The sequence below is a fragment of the Schistocerca americana genome, chromosome 2, assembly GCF_021461395.2.
Source record: "Schistocerca americana isolate TAMUIC-IGC-003095 chromosome 2, iqSchAmer2.1, whole genome shotgun sequence".
Lineage (NCBI taxonomy): Eukaryota > Metazoa > Arthropoda > Insecta > Orthoptera > Acrididae > Schistocerca > Schistocerca americana.
In genome coordinates this window covers 385,325,841-385,351,259 of record NC_060120.1, presented here as the reverse complement: position 1 = coordinate 385,351,259, position 25,419 = coordinate 385,325,841, and the positions used below count along the sequence as shown (strand labels likewise).

At 37.9% G+C, this 25,419-nt stretch overlaps 1 protein-coding gene across 1 annotated transcript in view; it reads right to left on the bottom strand.

Moving 5' to 3' along the window:
* Positions 1-25,419, bottom strand: part of LOC124594102 — a 394,923-nt gene that overhangs the window by 29,948 nt on the left and 339,556 nt on the right. Inside the window, exons 20-24 of the mRNA XM_047132453.1 lie at positions 24,579-24,833; positions 20,573-20,745; positions 19,664-19,817; positions 8,300-8,561; positions 6,712-6,858 (exon numbers count right to left, since the gene is read on the bottom strand). Of these exons, the coding sequence (XP_046988409.1) occupies positions 6,712-6,858; positions 8,300-8,561; positions 19,664-19,817; positions 20,573-20,745; positions 24,579-24,833 (991 nt within the window). The remainder of the gene's footprint in view (positions 1-6,711; positions 6,859-8,299; positions 8,562-19,663; positions 19,818-20,572; positions 20,746-24,578; positions 24,834-25,419) is intronic.

Here is a 25,419-nt window from a genome sequence, read left to right as displayed (position 1 = left end):
TTCTGATAATTTGGCACAACAAACTGCACTAAAATTACATGTTTTGGAGACCACATATTTTTATAATATACAAGTATAAATATGAGAACCAGCAAATACAGTATGCTAGCTTCACAAACAAATCAACATGGCAGCTGCTTAGTTTGCTTCTGGCAGCCGAGGACAGCACAAGACCCGTCACATCATATGACAACTCCACCTCCAAAATCACAAATGCTGCAGACTCAACATAGGTAAAAGTTTAAAAATCAAAAGTTTAGGTTTGAAAATGCAAAAAATATTAAGCATGTTAAGAAGAAAACACACGCTGCATTAAAGACCTTGCTAAAAAAAAAAAAAAGTTTTTTAGTACGATTTGTTGTGACAAAATGTCAGGAAATATGATATCAGCAAATAACTACTGTATTTTACGAACTATAAAAAAGAAGGTTACCACTGCCACTGAGAGCATTACTTATGCTGCAATTCTTGAAAGACTTAACTTCTCTCACTCTAGGCCATGACTGTTTTAACCACTGACACACTTGTTTGATTGTAAGTTGTTTTAAAGTTCCCTTTTCTGTGAATTCATGTCGATTATCATCCATCAACCATTTGTTCCATTCCCCTCTCATATACACTTTAAATGGTTTATTTATCGAGACATCAAGAAGTTGCAACAGCTAAGTAAGTTCATAAGAACAAACTCTGTACTTCCATGTCTCAATTTCTCTTTCACAGAATTTTTCAAATGACTACTAAACTTATCTACCACAAGAAGTGAATCTTCTTCAATAAAGCACAATTCATTCTCTTCCACACCCTGTTAACCCATTATTTCATACCAGCTTCGTCCACCCAACCCTTGTTATGTACATGAACACTACCACTTGGCAGTATTTCAGCAGGTTTTAGCATTGTTTTACACTTGAAAATGACTACTGGATTACATTTAGGACCATCAGCACAACATGAAAGGACAACAGTGTGGTGCCTTTTTTCATGTCCACTAGTTTTTATTGTTGAACAATCGATAATCCAGAATTGACTGTAACAATATTATGAAAAGTAGCGGAGATGCACTGTATAGCGGAGATGCTGAGTCACAGATAGGCACAACAAAAAGACTGTTGGAAAGTGAGCTTTTGGCAAAAAAAAAAAATTTGGCTTAGTTCCACACTGGTTTTCTTTTGATGTTGAATAATAGAATGATGTTGAATAACAGAAAGATAATATTTTCTCTTCATACTCTTGTGGCATTTTCTGAAATATTTTGGTTTTGGTTCATATGTTAATTCCATGACACTACATAAACCTCTAGCACCAACCAGCTCCACCCTTAAAGACTGTTAAGTTCCACTATAGCGCTAACTTAAGAGTGTGTATTTGAATCATTTTTGTATTAATTTCAATGCCATTTTGATGATGTCCTTGAATCCATTTCAATATATGATCTTCTAGTTTTGGACATTTTGCATTCAGCCCTCTATTTGCACATTAGTCTTCCTCATTTTTTTCAGTTCTTTTTTACTAGCCTGCCAATTGCAAATGTTTTTTTCTGTTGGTGGAGGGCCAAAATGCTGCTCAGCTGCTCCGGTTCAATTATCTTCTACCGTATGTGATTACTTTCAATTTATAGCCCACATCATATGAGTAACTTTTATTTTTTCCATTACGAAACCAGCTACTAACAAAAATATTGTACTTTTACCGATAACACAAATCACTTTCAATTCAAGTTCACTGGCACCATAGATAATAATGCCACATCATTGGCTAGATAGTATTCTGGGTTTGTGATGGTGGGGTGGGAGGGTGTTAGTGTTAGCAAGCTTGTGAATCCCTGCAACTCATGTTTATCAAATTGGTGCACTGCTGCTGCCAATCGAATCCAATGTTACAGATAGAGATAGGATTCCTGCAACATTGAATACATGGCCATTTTTAAGACTGGCAGGAATTTTAAATCAAACATTGGACATTTTCATATTAACTTTGAATATAAGAAGCACTTGAATTTTGGAGGCAATTTTTCAAAGAAAAAAGTGTGTCTTGTAGTCTGTAAAATACGGTACAATAAAACCTATGGATTTTATGAGGGTTGAATGAAAAGTAGTGCCTCCACCTTCGTTAATTGGGTTTGGATGGGAATATTTTAATAAATCAAATGCAGAAATAATCCTTAGAATGTGATCTTTAATTGCCAATACTCACTTTTCCACATTATCACCAGCCAATTGGATACATTTGTGCCAACGATGAACAAGTTTTCGGCAGCTGTCATGGAAGAAGTTGATACTCTGTTTCCAGAACCACAGTCTCACAATTCTCATAATGGTGAACCCACATTTCGTCTGCTGTGACAATTGGATGGAGGAAGGCATCACCTTCATTCTCGTAATGCGAGAGGAGGCAAATTTCAGGTCTGTGCGCTTTCATTTCATGAGTCAGCATCTGGGGTACTCATTGTGCACAGATGTTCTGATAGCCAAGCAAAGCAATAATGTGACCCACACATTCTTGTGAAATGCTGATTGTGGTTGAAATTTCTATCTGAGTGATACGACGATCGTCCTGAATCAATCTATCAACATTTTGCTTGTAAAACTCAGTGGTTGCTGTCACAGGAGGTCCAACTCTTTGTTTGCCACGCAGGTCAGATGTTCCCGCCTCAACATCTTTAAACATACTCGCCCAATCATACACAGCACCCACATCAACACCATCATCATACACTGCTTTCATTCTGTGGTGAATCTCCTTTGGGGTGACACCTTCTGCTGTCAAGAATTCAATGACTGCACTTTGCTTAAATTGCATTGACCAACTGTCTGCACAGGGTTCCATACTTTACACTGTAACAACCATTCAGTGCTAAGGTTTCCCGCCAACTGGAGCTGAAGAGAAGAGGCTATGGAACAAGTCAGTACCTGCCGCATTCCAATGCTGCCAACTGTTGAAGAGTTATAAGGGTGAAGGCATTATTTTTCAGTCAACCCTCGTATCACGGTGTAAGACTAAATAAACTTTTGGCCTGAGTGTGTTGTGCCCCCTTGGCCCTGAAATCTTGGTTGTGACTGATTTGGAGCTTAGCATGAGGTCTATGTTAGTTCAGACCAGAAAATGTCATAACCTTCCCAGTATGAAACTCATGATACATGGTTCCCAGGAGCCTACATTAAACTCTCATCTGCTCTGAACCCAAGAGACCAAGAAACTATCAGTCCATAACCAACAACATCAATCTTTTGGAGATGGCTTACAACAAGCTTTCTTATGGAGATGGCATGTAATAGACATATTTTTTTGGCCTGGAGGCTCTATAGTCTCTGACAGTTTTGCCTTCTGTTAAAGGCACCCTATACTCATACAGTTCTTCATATGCCATTTTATTGTTTTTGTTTATTTTTTGCTTTAAGTGGTATATGTTCATCTCTTTGAACCCCATGACAGCTACTAAGCTGCTGTAGTTCACATTGGAAAGTTGGAAGAGAGATCCACTCAAACAAATTTTTACCTACTGCAAATAAGGGACTCAGTTTTAAATTTCAAAGATTCAGTGACATTTCTGGAGCTCATATTCGATTCAAACTTGTCGTGACCACCACAGCCAATGGCAATGTCCCTCAAGGTAGTGAATATTATGAAGTGCCTAGTCACAAGTCTTAGGGAGCAGACAAGATACACGTGATCCAGTTTTATAAACCTTTTGTGTGATCAGTGCTGGATGATGGATGATTTGATTTATGACCTAGCAAGAGCTACTTACCTCCAGATTCTCTGTGCTATCCACTGTGAGAGGGTTACACAGAATAATGGTGGCTACAAGACCAGCCCTATACCTAGCCTCTGCACTGAGCCTGGGGATGTCAGGAATACAGGTTCTATGTTGTTTCAGATTCACCAGCATACCCTCCCATATAAGCAATTTTTACAAATAATCTGTGTGCAATGGTGCCTTTTCAGATTCATGCAAAGCATGACTTAGTGGAAATTGGTATGGGACAAAGACCAATATTAACCCAGAATTGCAGCCACGTCCGCATTACTTACTTAATAAGTTACAGGACAGACTGCACTCCTGCAACCATTTTTTATTTGTTTTTAATGAAATTTTAAATGGGAACCATGACATCATTTTTAAGTAAAATCTTAATATGGTCATACGCTATTTCCAAATACTTTCTAACACAGAACACATTTAATGTGCATTGTTACCTATTTTCCATATTATATGAAACATTGTCTGGTTTATAAGTACACAACAGTTAGTAAACATTACAACATGTGTTTTACAAAGTATCAATTGAAAGATAACTATTTTTAGCACATTCACCTCCGAGCATTGTCATACACATCACATTACAGCAATTGTATAGTTTACAATAAATGTTCCTGCATGGGTTATTGGACTACACATTCAGAAGAACAATTGGAACTTGGAGAAGTACCTGTTTCATACAAAGTACTGAGAACCATGGTAAACACCCTACAATCCGGAATTCTGTGTGTCGAAAGCACTAATGGTGTTTCCAGATAGTAGTATGAGCACGATCACGTGGAAGCCACAAATGTACACCATATCTGCACATACTTCTTTAGTGTAGGCATGTGACATTTTGTCAGTGCTCACACAAACACATACACTGGGTCATTTCCTGTTATTTGAAGCTTTCCTTGCATTTGAGAGTTTGTAAGAAAGGAAGATTATGGTTTAATGTCACTTCAATGATAAGATCATGACATACAAATGAAAGAAGTATCATGAGGAATGGTAACACATTATGGTACATAGGATGTGTCAGTAACACATTATGGTACATAGGATGTGTCAAGCAGCACTCAGAAATGGGGGAGGGGGGGGGGGGGATACACGCAGTTGAATGCTGTAGGCGAAAGCTGTTTGTCTCTCCTACTCGATTTCTTTTTTTTATACGGTCAGCGGCTATGAAATAAGTAGAACCAGGAATCTCACAAAAAAAGTCTGACATTATATGCCCTTATGAAATGAAATTATCATGGGGCATTATTGGCTGGGAGATCCCAGCCAGGGTTGTTTGGCCACCTGGTGCAAGTCTTTCTTCTTGACACCAAGTTGGTGACTTGTGCATTGATGCAGATGATACAAAATGATTAGAACAAAACACACATACACACACATGGTCCCTGAATGAAGAATATCTCTGACCTGGCTGGGAATCGAACCTGGGACCCCGCAAAGCAGAAGCAACAATGGTAACCACAGGACCTTCAGCTGTATAAGAGACTTATAAACCTAAGATGAGCAATAAAAAAGATTATTAATATTAATTTAATGTGCCTTGTCCTTACAGTTGTTTATTCTCTGATCGAGGTATCTAGAAAACTAATTTGTTGAAGAGGCCTATATTCACCATGGACTGCCCAGCTTACATCTGCAGCTACCCAACTGCCAAAGGACAATGTACTAGTTACAGGCAATGACTGTAAGGATATGCACTCAGCACCAAAGTACCGTAGAAGATACTGTTATCCATTGTCACTGCAGATTATTAAGTAAATATTGTAAAGAAGAAACAAAAATGAGTGGACTACTGTAGTTGAGTCTTCATAAATTGATCCTTGACAGCTGCAGTGAGCTAGGCATGGCAGCCTCGTGCACCTACCTCAACCAATGAGGTAACCTGATTTTGTACACATCTCTATGGCAACGCCTCAGTGCTGTCACAGCTCTGTAGATGGCTACTATACTGCCTGTAGCTGTTAGCGCTTCACATTTAAAAGCTGGCAACAGAGCTGAGAGCTGTCAGCAAACTTCTTACGCTGTCTCAGCTATAGTTAAATTTTTTTATCCCTCCTTCCCCGCCTCAGACTAGATTTGTTCAAATTAGTTGAGCAGCTTTTCTTATGACAGATGCTGGGTCAGAAACATTTTTTGGAGAATTCACTGATTTAGAACTGCAGTCTATTGCAGAGAGAGAATAAAGATGAGAGGAGCAAAGTGATGAGATACTAGATAGAAATATTGGCTCTTGAAAATAACTTAACACAATGGAAAATTAAACCAATACAGCACATACATTAGATTTGTTTTCAGCATCGAAGAGGGCTCGCTACGAGGAATTTTTTCAAAGATAATGCCACTGCAGTATAACAGTACAGAAAGAAGCACATATATACTTGTCCTTTAAACATGCATACTTTTGAAATATTTTCTTTCTACCCAATGAAAAAAAAATTTCTCAAAGGAAATCATTAGCAGTACTGAAACTAATATGTCAAGTTGCATTTACAAGGATCTTGTCACTGCTGGACTCATATGCAAATAGATGTGCCCTTCAATAAGATTTACAGTTATATTTGGTTAGTATATGACAGTTTAGTAGAGAAATAAGAACAGAATAATATAAATGGAATGATAATAGTTATATCAGATACAATTTCTGCATATTGCACATGGGATTCAATTCTATTCATTCGAAGAATGCAGAAATTACTCACCTTCATTCTAATGGAAAAGCAGAATAGTAACAGTCTGCAATAACTAAAATATTTCTTGCCTAATTCCAAATTCCTGTAGTTCTCATGCCAGGAGCTACAGATAACAATGTGTGAATGTATCAATAAATGACTAGTTTCATACAAATATAGAAACTAAGTGTTTCCACATTTCAGAGTCTGTCAAGCTAATAAAAATGTGTTATAAACTCAATTGATTATATCTTAAAGAAATTTCGTATCAGATTTACTCACAAAAATGAGCTTGGCTGATCAAATGCAGATCGCTGCATTTCACCTGGGTGATCCAAGTTATCACATAAAATTTTAGATAATGTGATCTTTCGAATCTGAGCCAGCTGTGCTTCTGTGAATTTCAAAACTGGGTCATCATTTTCATACCTGAAATTTGCAAGATATAGTGGTTGACTCTTCAACTATAATATTACATATTAATTATTACTACATACACTTATATCTCTTGCTAAAGAAATTAAATGCAAAGCATCACACACAAATATTTTACAGGGGCAGGTCTCACGAACCTCAGGATGAGAGGGACTCACCATGTCATCACTTCAAAAACTTATTACCTTGTACTCTTTGACCATCTCTAATGACCTTGTTGCTGACAGGATATTAAACACTAATCTTCCTTCCTTCTTTTCCTCTTTGATGAAGGAACTAACAGTTCAGGTCTTTCACCCCTCTGGTTTAAATCTGACATGCAGTATTCTATGTAATGATGATCCTTTGACTGCAGTTGTTTATACCAAGCTGCAATACATTAGACTAATCATCTAGAGGTTACAATTAGGGAATGATAAATCACCTTCGTAAATCACCTATTAAGTGTGTTAGACACTTGATGCACTGTCGCTTGCACAAAAATCAAGAACTTCACTTTTTATGACAAATGTTGACATCAGCTGCAAAGGATTATTTTAAATTTATGATGCCAGACCAGTCTCAGGCCACATATCACCAAGTGCGAGTATGTGGCCCAACACTAGCTGGCATAATAAATTTAAAATATATCCTACACAGCCAATGTTGACATTTTAATTACAAAAAATGGAGTTTGTGAGATTTTTATATTGTTGATGGTGCTTAATGATGTGTATCAGGTTTTTTTTAGTTCTGATCTATCTACTCCATGCTACTGTTTTCATAAACTGTGAACTGGAATGAGTTCCAATTTATCTAACATCACACACACATCTGCCAAAGGAATCTCCCATCATATATACCTTATATACTTATTTGTCAATGCTCAAGTCAACTTGCTTATCTGTTCCATATTTGTGAAAGTATGAGTGTCATCTACTTACTAAGCTACAATTTCTGGAAAGGATTGTATAGTGGAGTAATCATTACTAAGCTCTTATGGTGTTGAAGAGAGGATGAAGAATCAATAATCCATTTGGTGCAGTAAAATTTTTAAATATCCAATTACTGAATACGTTCTGAAAAATTACAGCAGTGACTTTAATTAGCTTAATTATTCTTTTCTTATTCTCACTTTTCTTTGAGAATTTTATTTTCATACTCTTTTCTAATTGCTTACTTCTCTCTTTGCGTCTTTTCAGTATCTTCCTGTGCTCATCCATGCATACATGATAGGAAGAAGTTCCCAATTACCAATCACTGTTATTGAAACAGCTAAAGCAGTGCTTCTCCAGCTCATGAATAACATAATTACCCCTAACATAGTGTTACATAGAACAGCACACAAAAGTATACCTCAGATTGTCTAAGACAGTAATTATGCCATATGTTCAAACTCAAACAATAGTTTCAGGATAAGTAAGACACACATATAAGAAATCTTTGTTTTTCTTACCAGAATCTATCACACTTTCGCAACTGTCGGAACTGAATCCCAATAATGCAAGCAAAAGTTGGTCCAACTAATCCTCCTTGCACGGGTCTTTCACTCATTCCTCCAGGGAAGAGATCTATATCATCTACTGTAGGATACAAGCGTTTCAATCTGGTAATAACTTCAGCTGGGATTTCCCTTGAAAGATCCTCAAAACTAGAAGCTCTTTTTAAATTACACAGTGCACGGTAGTCATTGTATGGGCGTATAGCGTGGTCACGACCTGAAAAGATGAAATTTTTTGAGTCACTTTCTATTTCTCTATTGGTTATTAAAATAATTCTGATTTTTCACTCTCTCTCTCTCTCTCTCTCTCTCTCTCTCTCTCTCTCTTACACACACTCTCTCTACCTTTTTGTTCCAGTGTTCAAAACAGTTGATTAAATCTACTTATCTGAAAATAAAAAGTAAATAGGCACAACTTATTTATGTTAGATGACTTGGTATAAATAAGCAAGAGTTTATTTGAAACCATAGTATCAAAATAAAAGACAAAGATGACTTGCTTCACTTATATTTCTACTATTATCTACATGTTAGATTATAACAAATACAGCACTGGTCTTACTGAGATCTCAATAACTGTGGGGAGGCAATGAATAATCATTAGTTGGTAAACTGAGCCTGTTTTGCACTGTGGCTTCTAACATTGCCAGAAGCAAATGCTTAGGAATGGTAGGCTGGAGGTCATGTAGGTTTTAGGAGAGACTGTTTGACAGAGAAACCTTCTCAGCTGGATGGGAATAAGTTGGCACCATGCTCTGCACATCGTATTCATGATAAATATTATGATGCGGAATGTGTCAGCTGGCTACATGTGGGCCATATACAGGTTTTTAATTGACTAATAGCTTCTGTTCTAGAAATTCTGCATGGCAGGCTGTTATAGTGTTGTCCCAAAGGGGAGGGGGCCACTGGGTACCCATCGGCTCGTCCATGACCAAAAGTATATCGTGTAGATTACCTGCCAGGCAGCCCAACTGCACGTATGTTGGCCACCCCTGCCCACGCACACTTGGCCAGTGCAGTACGATCACATACACTATGATTCAGCTGCCCGACTGCCTGCATCCCCTCAGGGGGCTCAGAGCTCTTTTATGGGTACTTGTGTGGCACGCACAGGACCTTGAGATATTGTAGGTTCTCTTCTCTCCCGGAATGCAATTCTTTCCCCATAACCTGTCCTTCCCATCGTAGCTCCTCCCCCTCCTGCCACCCCTCTTTCTCCCTCGGTGTTTCCCTCAGGTCTCTACACCTTTACAGTCTTGTCTTGTGCTTCCATTCTCCCTTTTTTTCTGGCCTTTTCTGGTCCCCCTTGTGGTTTGACCTCCCTTTCTAAATTAATTCCAAAGTGTCAGTCACTTGGGGAAGAACTATCCCCTTAATGTCTTGGGTCTGGGTTCTCTATCCCTCTTCCTTTCCTGTCCTAGCCTCCCCTGCTCCCACTAGGTCACCAGCATGGTGGCCAGTCAGTCTGATGGAGCTGTTATGTACCCATCTGGCTGAGCCTCCTAACAACACAAGGGACCACACTTCTGGTACCTGACCTATCACTGCCTTGTGTATGCCTAGGACTTGTTGCTCCTTTCTGGGGCATCAGAACCCCCAACAATGACTGCTGTGCCAGTCGGCCCTTGCCGTGGTTGACAGATGCCCATGGGATGAGCTCCTAATTGGAGTGGGTGGTAGCGGGCACTTCGCACATGAAGCGCGTAAAGTTCCACACTTCTGGCCACTCTTCAGGTAGGAATGGTTCTCCCTGCTCCTACTTTTGCTCCTTGGCCTTCCCCTTTCTGGGAAGAGGGCCAGGCCCGCCAGCTTGGGACAAAACTCTTTCACTGTTACTTGGTTTGTTACAGGACAGACAGGGAGACTTTCTTCACTACCAAACTGCTCTTCTTTGTAGAAAACACTAAAGATAAGTTTTGTTAAGTTGACTCCTTTAGTAAGAAGCAATTTGGTTCCCTACTGATTAAAACTTCTGTCAGTCAATTGGCTTCCCTTTCTTCTTGTGAGTGCTTAGGAGCCATCCCAAGGAGCATTACTTCTTACCAGTCTTTAAATACAATGTATGGCATTATTTTCCACAGGGACTCCTTCTTCAATCTGATGAGGAACTCAGGACTGACCTGGCATGGTGCAGCATTCATTTCGTCTGGTAAATCCAGAGAGGTCCTAAGGATAATTGTGTTGATATTAGCACTTTCATCCTGGCTTTCGAGGGGGTACCTGTCTAGATATAGTCAAAGTTTTGGTTTACCATTGTAATATGAAGCCCTATATCCCACCTCCCATGCCCTGTTTTGGTGCCTCCATTTTGGTGATGTGTCTTTGTGATGTGAGGTGACTTCTATTTGTGGAGACTGCGGAACCACTCTCCATGTGGAGAGTACTTGCACCCACCGCCCAAGTGCACGAACTGTCTGGCACAAATTCTCCTTGTTCATCACATTTCCCAGTCTATAAAACGAAAGGAAGCATCAGGAATTCAAAAGTTTTGACCATTTATCCTACTCTGAGGCCCAACAGAAATTCGACTGTCTCCATCTGGCACCGCTAACATTTATCTTTGTTTCTGTTGTGTTCTTTCCTCTGCCTCCTTCCTCCTTACCATCATCCTGCCCCCTTCCCTTTCCTTCTCCCTGGCAGTTTCCATGTCCTTCCTTCATGGGACCACTCCTTCTCTTCGACTAGAGAAGAAACCCTCTTCTCTAGCACCAACCAGGGAATGAGGGCTCTGTCTAGAAGCCCCTCCCCCCAGAGTCTCCTGGACAAGAAGCCCACAGTTACGTTAATTCAGGCATGGGACCGATGCTCTGTGAGGCTCAAGGCTGCTATTCTCTTTTGGATCCTGATACTGCTGTGACTTGTTCTCTTCCTGACCACACCTCCTTTCCTCCTCCAAAGGAGAGGAAGAAGATGATGCACAAGTCTCAGGATGATGCCCCCCTGACAACCCAGGGGGTATCACCTCCTCCCTCTCAATCAGAGCGTGACCTTACATTCATGGATATCACTCTGACCTTACCACTAACAGACACTGACTCGGCACAATGATCTATTCTGGCATGTTTGATGTCCATCTGGGCTTTGTACTACTCTCCTCCAATGGAACTGTAATGGGTACTATCATCACCTTTGGGAATTGCAGTTTCTTCTTTCTTTCTACTTTGTAACTTGTGTTGTATTGCAGGAATCTCATTTCATTCACTGACTATTTGTGGTTCCCAAGTCGTCTGCTGGAACTGGATCAGGCCTTTGCAAGCCTCCTGTGGTGTTTGCGTTGGTCCACATGGATATTGTTAATTCCAGGGTTCCTCTGTGTGGTAACAATGTGCAATCTTTATCTGCCTCCAGACTGGCCTCCCATGCTCCTTGCTCTCCTTTTACAGCTCCCGTCCTCCTCCTTGTGGATTTTAAAGCCCATAATCCTCTGTGGGGCGGTACTGCAACTACTGACCAGGGCAGGAGTGGTGAAGACCTGCTGGCAGGACTTGATCTCTGTCTTCTCAACAACGGAGCTCCAATACATTTTAGTGTGGCACACAACACTTTCTTGGTCACTGATCTTTCAATTTGTAACCCTCAATTCCTCCCCTCCATTCAATGGGGAGTTCATGATAATCTGTGCAACAGTCATCTCCTTCATTGTGAGGCTCCACCCCACTGCCATTGTGGAGCCTGTTCGATGGTGGTCCACACTCTGCTGGACTGTCCTAACCCTGCAGCAGACTCTTTAAACTTCCTGACTTACTAGCTGTGGTGTTAGCAGACAATGTGTCAGCAGCTGACCTGGTCTTGCAGTTTATTTGAGAAGGAAGTTTTAATCGTTCTCTCTAATGGAACAGCACCCCAGCCTTGTCGGCCCATTTAGGGATTGGAAGGATGCTCTGTTGCCTCCTCTGCCACGACTGGGTAGTGCATATCTGGGCTTGGTGGTCTACCCTAGCCTTTACCTTGCCCTTTCTTTTGCTCTTCTTACCTTTCTATACAAGGGCGATGTACTTGAGGACAATATTATGAAAATGGAAGAGGATGTAGATGAAGATGAAGAAATGGGAGATACGATACTGCGTGAAGAGTTGGACAGAGCACTGAAAGACCTGAGTCGAAACAAGGCCCCCAGAGTAGACAACATTCCATTGGAACTACTGACGGCCTTGGGAGAGCCAGTCCTGACAAAACTCTACCATCTGGTGAGCAAGATGTATGAAACAGGCGAAATACCCTCAGACTTCAAGAAGAATATAATAATTCCAATCCCAAAGAAAGCAGGTGTTGACAGATGTGAAAATTACCAAACAGTAAGTTTAATAAGCCACAGCTGCAAAATACTAACACGAATTCTTTACAGATGAATGGAAAAACTAGTAGAAGCCAACCTCGGGGAAGATCAGTTTGGATTCCACAGAAATACTGGAACACGTGAGGCAATACTGACCTTATGACTTATCTTAGAAGAAAGATTAAGGAAAGGCAAACCTACGTTTATAGCATTTGTAGACTTAGAGAAAGCTTTTGACAATGTTGACTGGAATACTCTCTTTCAAATTCTAAAGGTGGCAGGGGTAAAATACAGGGAGCGAAAGGCTATTTACAATTTGTACAGAAACCAGATGGCAGTTATAAGAGTCGAGGGACATGAAAGGGAAGCAGTTGTTGGGAAGGGAGTAAGACAGGGCTGTAGCCTCTCCCCGATGTTATTCAATCTGTATATTGAGCAAGCAGTAAAGGAAACAAAAGAAAAATTTGGAGTAGATATTAAAATCCATGGAGAAGAAATAAAAACTTTGAGGTTCGCCGATGACATTGTAATTCTGTCAGAGACAGCAAAGGGCTTGGAAGAGCAGTTGAACAGAATGGATAGCGTCTTGAAAGGAGGATATAAGATGAACATCAACAAAAGCAAAACGAGGATAATGGAATGTAGTCGAATTAAGTCGGGTGATGCTGAGGAAATTAGATTAGGAAATGAGACACTTAAAGTAGTAAAGGAGTTTTGCTATTTGGGGAGCAAAATAACTGATGATGGTCGAAGTAGAGAAGATATAAAATGTAGACTGGCAATGGCAAGGAAAGCGCTTCTGAAGAAGAGAAATTTGTTAACATCGAGTATAGATTTAAGTGTCAGGAAGTCATTTCTGAAAGTATTTGTATGGAGTGTAGCCATGTATGGAAGTGAAACATGGACGATAAATAGTTTGGACAAGAAGAGAATAGAAGCTTTCGAAATGTGGTGTTACAGAATAATGCTGAAGATTAGATGGGAATGAGGAAGTATTGAATAGGATTGGGGAGAAGAGAAGTTTGTGGCACAACTTGACCAGAAGAAGGGATCAGTTGGTAGGACATGTTCTGAGGCATCAAGGGATCACCAATTTAATATTGGAGGGCAGCGTGGAGGGTAAAAATCGTAGAGGGAGACCAAGAGATGAGTACACTAAGCAGATTCAGAAGGATGTAGGTTGCAGTAGGTACTGGGAGATGAAGAAGCTTGCACAGGATAGAGTAGCATGGAGAGCTGCATCAAACCAGTCTCAGGACTGAAGACCACAACAACAACAACAACCTTTCTTGCATGTTCTGTCTGACTTGGTGTTCTTCCTATGCTTCTCTCACCCTGTCCATATCGCCAGTATTTACCGTGTATCGAGGGGGATGGGAGATGTGCTCCCATTACAGTTCTTGCCTTTGAGGGCCTCTGGCTGCTCCCTGGATGGGGCACCTTGCCCACCTTTCTTCCTTTCCACATTTTCTTCTTCCTTGTTCCTTTCTCTAGGCTTTGTTGACCTTCAATGAACCTCAGGGCTTTCTTTCCCTGGGTTTCGCATACTAGGCCCTTTGGTATGTAGTTTTGTTGTCTTGCCTGTTTTGTGTAGGAGAGACTGATGAACTTGCCATTTGGTCCCCTTGATCCTTAAACCAACCAACCTGACTGCCTGTGTGACAGCTGTTTGCCCACACCTGTCCACCTGTGCCCATGGGTGCCTGGCCATCTGTAGGTGGGCACTCAGGCTTGAATAGCCTACTCTACGGTATAGCAGGAATTGTTAAGGAGAAACAACTTTAATCTACCTATGAAATCACTTCTCCTGTCTATCAGAGATTTTATTTCAATGTGGTTTCTAGCTGGGTGTTGCACTCCCTTCTATGTCAAAGTTAGATTCCCTAGAGGAAACTGCAGACCATGTTTCCTTCTAGTGTTGTATTGGTGAATATCTCTATTACTCTCAAACTGCAATGGATTGTTGACAAAAAATTTTGTGAGTGAATAAATGTACTGCTAGGCTCTGCTTAATATTACCAGTTGTTTTAACAAATGCCTGCAAGATGTAAATGTTGGAATTCCACACATAATTCTAATTACTTTCTTATGTGAAATGAATGTAACTTGCCTGAGGAGTCACCCCAGAATATTATGTCAAAGGACTTCATTGAATGAAAATGTGCAAACTGTAATCACTTATTGATTTTTACACCACCAAACTTGATAATTAGCCTTATGACAAAACTAGCTGAATCTATACATTTTAGTGGGTCTCCTATATGGTTTTTCCAGTTAAAATTTTCATCAACATTCACATTTATTATTTTGTCTTGATAAACTCACATTAATAGTTGATGACTATACCGTCCCTGTTCATAGAGTGTCTGTATTGTCATACAGTGTCGGTATCATCACAATAAAATGTCACTGAAAATTACAGCTGTGGTAAACTTCACGAAATATGAGGGCTATCCACAAAGTACATTACCTTTTGGAATTAAAAATAAATAAAGTATTGGAAATTTTTTTTATTATATACAGATGAAAGCCACACTTAAATACTACTTTTCTACATAGTTGCCATTTAAATTAAGGCACTTATCGTAGCGATGGGCGAGCTTGGAAATTCCTTCGTCGTAAAATTCGGCCGCCTGCGCCTTCAACCACGTGGTTAATCAGTAACCCAGTAGAAATACGATTTTTGTGGATTTCCTGGAAAGAGGCACTGCAATAAACTCTCAAAGGTATTGCGAAACTCTGCACAACCTCAGAAGAGCAATACAAAACAAGCGCAGGGGAAAGTTGGGCTCAAAGATCTTGCTGATTCTCGACAACGCCCGGGCCCACAAGGCAAATGCCACTCGTGAAGTTCTCGAATCTTTTAAGTGGGAGTTGTTTCCTCATCCGCCGTACAGTCCCGACCTGGCACCTAGCGACTTCCACTTATTCCCAGCAATGAAGAAGTGGTTGGCTATGCAGCGTTTTGATGATGACGCACAGCTTCAAGAAGAGGTAACCACGTGGTTGAAGGCGCAGGCAGCTGAATTTTACGACGAAGGAATTTCCAAGCTCGTCCATTGCTACGATAAGTGCCTTAATTTAAATGGCAACTATGTAGAAAAGTAGTATTGAAGTGTGGCTTTCATCTGTATATAATAAAACAAATTTCCAATACTTTATTTATTTTTAGTTCCAAAATGTAATGTACTTTGTGGATAGCCCTCATAGATATGTATATTTGGACTATACATAGACAGCAGCTGTTTGCGGGCAATGAAAATTTGTGCCATACTGGGACTGGAACTTCGATTTCCTGATCTCGCCCAAATTTTCATTTGTCGCAAATGGCTGAGGTCAATGTATAGTTACAATTTGTGAATCTATTTTGAAACATTTACCAAAGCTGTAATCATCAATGACAATGTCTATTTCTTCAGGCATGCGTGCATGTCTGGTGGGCTTTGATGGGCTAAAATGATGTCATAATATTTGTTTCCCTGTGTGGAAACCATGAACAGTGTGAGCATAACAGTTGTGACTACATGACATATGGCAGTTTGTCTCAGTCCTGGCAGAGTGATCAGATAGTCTAAGTTGTTAAGATGACCGTTGTTTTTTAAGTACATTACTGTAAATCTGCTTAATGACTTTAACCAAAGCATCATTAGTATTTTACAAGTGGATGCTTGTTTCATCAGCTTGACTATAATTCTTGTACAATCAGAAAAAATGGACTAATGTTGCCTCCTCATTATTCAGGTAAATGCTTGTGGGCTACATTTGCTAAGCACATGGAGATTTATAATTTTCTGCACTCGACAAATACTTGGATTCAATAGTACATCTGCCTTTAGATTATAAAAATTAAATGAACATGTAAAAATATATTTAGGTGCATGACAAGGAAAACAAGGCATCTTTGTTTCTTTTATTTCCATAATCTGATTTCAAATACTCTCTCATTTATACCAAGTCATTTAATATAAATAACTGTACCTATTTCTTTAGATGCATGTAACCCTCTGACTGCCATGGGTAAGTTAACTCACCAATCTCCACTGCCCCAAAGATGCTGAGGACATGTTTAAGCACAGCTTCTGAGTTTTTCTTAAGCACTATTGATGTGTTTATGCATTCTATTCTGCTGAGGATGAGTTACTTCCAGAATCAGTGAGTACAAAAGTTTCAAGTATTTATCGTATGACATACATGTCTCTTTGTATGTTATTATTTGCAGAAATTTCGTTTCAATATCTGGAACTATTTATGAAAAATTATGACTGTTATGACCTCTTTTCCCAAAGTGCAAGGAGAGAATTGGGTGCACAGAGCATGGCCGTCTGCACGATGTAAAAACCACAATCTGGGGAAGGAAATGAAGTATCATTCTGCTCTCAATTTCAAATAAAATATTGATACCTTCTACATTTTATACAAAGTAATGTATGAGCTAAAATCAACCATACACAAATTGATGCAGCACAATAACTATGATGAATAATGAAAAGAAATTCAGTCTTTTATCGGGCAAAGAGGTCAGACGGTAAGATGTGAAAAAATCAAATTTTCAAATTTTTTCACTGAATAGTGAACCTTAAAATCCTATGATAAGTATTTCACAGTGGCTGTAATGCCATCTCTCATCATAGGTAGCAGCATCAGGAGAGCAGTACAGCAACAACTAAGCCACAGTCAGCACAGAATGCACAGACCATGTCACGAAAATGTACCTCACTCTTACATGTTCATTGAATTGCTGTAATCTAAAGGCAAACATACTATTGATTCAAATGCCTAGGTAGTGCAGAAAAAGTGTAAATCTGATTAGTAAAGATACCCCACAAACAGCTACCTGAATATTCTGTGGGTAGTTAGTAATTTATTATTCAGTTAGTTTTTGTAAATAAATCTCAACTAGTAAAAGCAATCTGATGAAACTATATGGTTGCAGAGACCTTTTCAAATCTCAGACATATATCATTTGAGTTTTGGGTGAATACCAAGTGGGCTGAGGCATGAAATGGAATTTGCATTGAGGAGGGAGGCAGGCTAGGGTAGTCCATGCAGTTGTGCAAAGCCACTGTGCCAGGGTGGTTTAGTAGTTGCACATCTGCCCAGTGAGCAGGAGACCTGGGTTCAAATCCTGGCCTTGGTACAAATTTTCATTCATAGCTTCAGTCTGCATAAACACATCATAAAAGTAATTCTGTTTATGCAACCTGAACTGTGAAAATAGCTTCAAAATGTAAACTTATTAGAGAGGTTGTATGTGCAAGCTACATAATGGACCAATTCTCTGTTATTTTGTAAGAGTTGTATGATGTCTGAATATGTCTCATAAACAATTTTCTTTCCGGGACCACTATTGTTGTCAGATTTTTTACTATCAAATTTCTGTTAATTCAGTCAACTGAGAAAGAAATTTTATTCCGAAGCAAACAATACACACAATGCTGCTACCAAAAGAGAATGTCCATCAAGAAGTCTGATACACTCACGTAGAAATGTACCAATATTGTTGTGAATAACTGCATTTTCTTAAAAAATTTAATGTACAATTAATCATACTTTTTTCTTCTGCAAAAAACTATAAAATAAGTTTATTTTCTGTCATTTCCATCATACTGTATGCTTGTTGCTACATTTGTTACAATCAGAAATTATGGATAACTATGTGAAAGATCACCTATGTTAAAGTACTTATTTTTATCTAGCACTATCAGAAATATCACTCCCTCAAATATCATAGCCATCCTTTATTGCTTGGTATGTGACTGTTGAATATTACGTTGACATCAAGGTCATTAAAGGCTGGAGCATGAGCTTATCTGGACAAGAATGAGAAGTACATTGGCTCTGCTCTTCTGAAAGAAACCACCAGAAATGATGTAAGAAACAATGGGTAGACTTAACTGGTGGTGCAATAGTTAACTGACAGACTCTTACTCAGGAGGAATAGGGATTAAATCTTCATCCAGTGATTCTGATTTTCATTTTCTAAGGTTTCCTCAATCATTACGGACTGTGGATGTCAAGATAGTGCCTTAAACTAGCCATATCTTGATTCCATTCTCCTTTGCTGTCACTCAGTTTCTATGAAGGTAGACGAGACCTTCCTTCTGTTCTGATTTTAAGTCATTTGTCTTAAAAGCTATGGAGACGCACTGTCAGAATCAATTTTTTTATAACAGGGTTAATTGACAGCATTTCCCTTTTGTTGAAGTATGTGTTATTTAGTTTTATTTTTTATTAATAAATCATTAATTAAAACTGGATGTTATAAATCATAACAAGTGAAAGATGTGACAGTTAAGTCTTTGAAAATGAGTAAGGATGAAATATACATAGTAAAATAAAATATGAAAGGTTCACATGTATAACAAGATGTCATGAAGGTATAATAATACACTGAAAATAAGCCGACTCTAACCACTATTCTTTGCACATATCTCTGAATAGTCTTCTGTTATCTTCACTACCTCCGTAGATCCTATACATCACTTCAGTCCTTTTACTTTCATGGGTCATGTCATGAAGATAAGCTCCATTGTGTGATTTTTCCATGTGTTCTCTCATGAAAACCTAGCCCAATGAATTTGTGGTGATCAGAGCAAGCTTAGAGGTAACTTACAATACCTTGCTATGCAACGCATAGCCCTGAGCCTGGTAACTGCTTAATCAAATTCACATTTTGGATTATAGTTGCACATCTGCCCAGTGAGCAGGAGACCTAAGAGATTAGATGGGTATTGGCCATATGGAACAGGCTCGGGTTCTCACTACTCATCAGACCTTAAGTTCTCAACCTACACTAACTGTTCCTGTTGTTAATAGGTTCATCGTCACTTTTCAATATCTCCAATCTCCTTTTTCAAAATCTTTTGACAACTATTATTTCACTCACTTCCTTGTTTTGCCTTCCAATAAAACAATAAACAACACAGAAAATCTATAACTCTTGTATGATAATTCCAGTATGAAAATTGGAAACACAACATGTACAAATTCCATGCTACATATTATTTTATAACTATAAATTTTATAATCAGAATTATTACCTCTTTGTATATTGAGCGCTATAAGATCAACCCCTGAGAATGGGATATGCCTATCCTCAAACAGGTGGTTTGTGATTTCTCCTGTCATAAACTGGTCCAGATTTTCCATAGGTGTTGATGCAAGGCCTCTTATGATTTCATCAATGATGTTAGCCTGAAATCAATGCAGTATCACAGACACTGTTACTGCTGGAGTAATGTGAGACTTAAAATAACTCAGTTACCTTATTCTTGGTGCTAGGAGATATTGATAACTTCAATGCAACTGCTGATTACTGAAGTACATGCCACAAATACACGTATGATCATAACAATTACTGTTTATTACAAAGATGGATACATAGTAAAAATGGAAAAATAAATAATTGTGTGTGCAACAATCAACTTAAGCTTCTCAGAAATAGACTGTATATGTTATTAACTAATCTGATGTTTATCCCATTGAAAGAAAAAATCATTTATGAAAACTGTGATTACTACCATACCTTATCTGATTTAATTTCTTTTTTCAAAACTGAAACATCTTTTCATTTTAATAATTACATTACCAGAGCAGAAATAAAATAACAATTGTAAGAACTCACATATTTCCACTCATTTATCTGAAATACTGTCTCCTTCTTTTGAATCATTAAGTTTTTGCAGGTGTTTAACCTAACCACTTATTTTACTACTTCCTTTTTAAATGTTTAATTTTCCAAACAGCACAGTCCCTCATGTAGTATTAAGTGTTTTTTTTAAGCTGTCTGGCTTTAACAGAGGTTAAAGAACTGCATAGCTGTAATTAGCTGTAATTATCTTCCATTAGATTCCATATAGAATTCCATGTAGGAAATAATGTAAAAAAATCTACTGCTTATTATAATGGAATCTGAATTTGTTTCCATTCTCTAATATTGTGATACATACCTGGTAAATCATGTCAGGATTGAAAAAGCCATTTCGTAACAATATAGGAGGATCAATTGCCTGGTAATTTGGCCCAAATCGAGGAATATGTGGCCGTAAAAGACTGTGCCCAATTCGAAAAGCTGCAGTGGCAAACTCATTAACTATGCTTGGATTACAAGAAGCACTATATCCTGAAAATATATGATGTAACAATAAGAGAGGCAGATTTTTGACAGTTTATCTATGAACACACACTGTACTACATTTATGTACAAATAATTTATTTTTGATCAATGATAAAATATTTCAGGTTATGTACTAAATTACTTGCATCAGTACACAAATGTCTGTGTTTGAAAAAATAGCCAGTATCAAAGTATTGTGGCACAAAAGAAGAGGATCATAGGTCAGAAACCATTGATACAGCCTAAATAATGGTTATCCCTCAAACATATATGACACATTCATCTATTACAACAATACTTTTGATAATTCCAGTTATTTAAGAATAAGTGTTTTATTGTGGATATTTTGAAATACATTAACTGAATAGAATGAGTAAGGAAGGATTTGCAACAAAGGCATCTCAGGAATTTGTAATGGAATTGAAGAAATATCGATACAAGTAACACTGTTAGTCGACTATTACAGATGTAGTTGTACCAGTTGTGTAATGAGCTGTATGACAGATTTCATTAAACAGAAATTAATTACAAACTTATTGAAAAGTTGCAGCTAGACATAAATTTTTGATGGACATATGTGGTTATTATAACAATCATTTGATGTCATCAATCACAACATCTTGCTTCAGAAACTTGAATCTGTAGGTATTAGGGGCCCGGCCTGGGAATGGATAAAATCATATATCCAAAACAGAGAGCAATTAGTTGAGCTTACTATCCAACAAGAGAACAAGAGAAAGTCCTACTGCTCAGAAAAGCTGAGCATCAAGTATGGTGTACCACAAGGCTCCATTCTAGGACCAGTACTGTTTCTACTCTTTGTAAATGACTTGGAACCGACTAGCCCATGCATAATTACATACAATTTGCAGATGACACAAATGTGATGATAAAAGGAAGGACCAAAGAAAAATTACTACAAGAGATTAAAAATTGTACCACCCACACTACAGACTGGTTTCCTGGAAACAGCTTAGTAACAAACACAGACAAAACAGTTACAATGCATATACACACAGTGCAAAATAAATGTCCACTAGCACCAGACATAAGACTTGTTTACTAGAACCTTCGAAAATGTAAGCTCTACAAAATATCTTGGGATATGGATACAAGAAGATCTAAGATGGGTCCAACATACAAAATACATTAGAAATAAATTAAATACCATTTACTATACTATCAAAATTCTTTCTGATTGCACATCAAAAGAGACACTAAAAGATATACACTTCACCCAGGCAGAATCCTTACTGCATACAGCATAATCTTTTGGGGAAAAGCATCTGCTAGCAAAAGTTGTTTTATATGCCAAAAGAGAATTGTAAGAGCCATAGAAAATGCTGCATCAAGAACCTCAAGCAAGCCCTTTTTCAAGAAACTACATAATCTTCCACTACCATGTCTGTACATTTTACAAGTAATCATATTTGTAAGGAAAATCTTAGAAAATAGCAACAATCTTGTGCCAACTAACAAGAGTATCCACCTGTATAACACAAGGAGAAAGCAGGACATACATGTTCAACATGCACACACAACACTAAAACAGAATGGACCACTGCGAACAGGAAACAAGACTATACAATAAGCTACCTGCAAACATTAAAACAATAAAAGACACTTCAAAATTTAAAACAGCTGTCCATAAATATTTATTGCAAAAATGTTACTATAGTATAGACGAATATCTTGAAAGATAAAAATTTATTGCCAAGGTTAAATATAATGTATGGAAGCTGAACTTTCAGTTGTGATAATATTAAGCCTAAATCGATGTAAATATTCTCGTATGATTTAAAAACATGTATTGTAAATCACAATGACTTGTCCAATATCATATTGTATACCTTGTACAACAAATGATCAAAAGGACCAATAAAAATGTAATGTAGTCTTTCATTCAAGGAGGCTGTTACGTGCAATCATTGGCAACTGTTGCTCCCTTGACATTTTTCCAGAACATTGTGCAATATTATTGTCTCAAAGGTATTTCTTCAATGCTAGCTCAGTCATCTGAACATGGAGCTTTTAACAGAACAGGCTGGGATGGTCCTACTTGTTCTTAAACTAGTCCTGATGTTACTGTTTCTCTACAGAAAATATGGTGAACATTAATAAAGAAAGACTCTTTATACACCTTCAGATTTGTGTCTGTGATTAAAGTTGAATTTTTTTAACCAAACTTTTACAGATGAAGTAGTGAACATAAGATTTAGATACTGCAGTCATTGTGCAATTAATTTTTTGGTTGTTATTTGATTCTCCAATTATTCTTGCCATACATGGTGAGAAAAAATTGTGATAACTATTATATCAGCCAAACCCTTCACTCTCTTAATGTAAAGTTTAAGGAGCATTTACACCCATGTAACAAAACTGCCTCTGGGTTACACTTAGCAGAAACCGGCCATACTATTTGGAGCATTGAAAATAGTATGCGTATCCTCCACACAGTACAAAAAGGCCATCCTTCCAATTTACTAGAAGAACTTGTAATTTATAAAGCCAAAATGCAGGATCTAGCATCAGTGCTTAATGGGCAGCTTGACTTTATACCCAATGCTCACTTTGCTTTATTTTATAATGTTTTACATTAATTAATGAATGCCTCTTGTATATGTATCTTGCCCTGTTGTTACATGCATCATATATTTACTTACGTTGTTTATTTTACTCTCACATCTGATCAACCTTCCCTGTTTATTAATGTATTTTATCAACAAAATAATCTTATTAAGTATTATTTTATTATACTTTTCTCGGAAAAGCAACTCGCACCATACGTGAGACCCTTTGGCAGTTATGTTCCTCCAACTTCCTGCCTGCACTGAATGCTGGTGCCCATGTCAACAGATATTGCTCATTACTTACTTTAGTCTTTTGTTCTCTTCCTTTTCATTTCTTTTCCTACTTATTATATCAACTTTATACATTTTTTATTAGCTCCATAAGCTTGTTCTTGTGTATGTTGTTATTTCTTATCTGCAATGACCACAAGAGCATCTCCGAATCATATATTATCACTTAACCATTTCCTTTTCTCAATTTTAAATTTAATTTTATTCATGATTAAAATTTTTTGCATTTTACCACTGTAATAACTCATACATTTGGCATGCACACTACCAACTTTACCCATTGTACTCTTCATTTACTGCATTCTGTACAATTTTATAATTAACGAATATTTATAGATTTACAGTATCGACATCTATTAAGCTTATGGGACAAACAAATGTTGGACAGTATGATTCCTTCGGCACTATGGACTAGTAACACTATATTTTGAATATGTGTGATGATGCTATGCTGATTTTGTTATGATGCCACTATGGCTTTATTATATTAGGGCATGTTATAAAACAGGTCTAAGGACCGAACATGTTGTGATCGTTGATGGAAGTCCAAATTCTATATTTTTGGAATTATGCTTTTAATATGTGATCATGTCACAGTTTTGGAAATTGAGCAAGGATGTATGAAACGGAAATAACAAATCACCAGACTGGGAGAAGACAGAAGAGTTAAACAAGTGCCAACAGAAAATGGAGATGCAGACTGATTGAGAGATAAATGGCTACAAAGAAGACAGAGTAGACTTTAGGCTCACTCTATTAAGTGTAGAAACAGAAACACAGACACTCAGCAGAAAATTACCAATATTACATTCCTCTATTAATGTGCCGTAATTTAAGAGAAATTTATATTCATAGTAACTAGGTTCATTACTCTATCACTATTCTGTATCAAAAGTGTCTCTTTCGGTCAGTATTAAGAACTAGAGAAATCAGTCAGTTACTTTTAAATATACACTATAGATATATAGAAAACCTCACCTTTATAGAATCCCTGAGGCTGCAGTTTTAGTTCATATAGGTTCACAGCACTCCATCCTAACAGTCTTGGAAGAAATTCATTGTAGGTTATGTGCTGCAAAGCTGCTGTGAGGATTCGTCTGCCATGCTGGTATAGACGTTCATCATCCCAATGTGGATTCACGGCAGAAAGTGCCCTGGCTATGCTGTTGTGCTCTCTCATGAATATTGTGTGAATAGCTGTTAAAGCTGGCTGTTCGCTGGCACGTCCATCACCTTCAGGAGAGTATTTTTTATTATTTCTCAAAGTTATATTATGATATGCATCTCATAATGAAGTTGATAAACAACAGTTTGACAGATAATGTTTTAGTGACTGGCCTCTGTTTATTAACAATGACATTACTCACTTAATTTCTTTTGCAGACTTCACACCGGAGAAGCTGTATGAGTCTGTATACCCATAGCTACAGCACTCCCATTTACTTAAAGAGAAAAGGCATCTTGATGAGAACAGAATATGGGACATTTGTAGAGTATGTGTCGCACTTAGAAGTACGATTCTCTTCTATCTTGAGAGCTTTTCATAGCAAAGGGTGGAACAGCATATTCAAAGTTTTGTGTTGGCATCTGAATACTGACTGACTGACTGCAGAAATAAAATTATTATGAGCAAGTCATTGAATTGGCATCAAACTGAGAAAGAAAAACCTCATGGCAAGCTAGCAACCAAATACGGGATGCTCTTCTGCTTTGGAAACAGAAATACATGATAAAGATATGAACATGGAGTAACAGGGGCAATATGAAATAACAAATTTAATTAACAAAACAAAGCTTAAAGACTATGCTGCAGACTTAT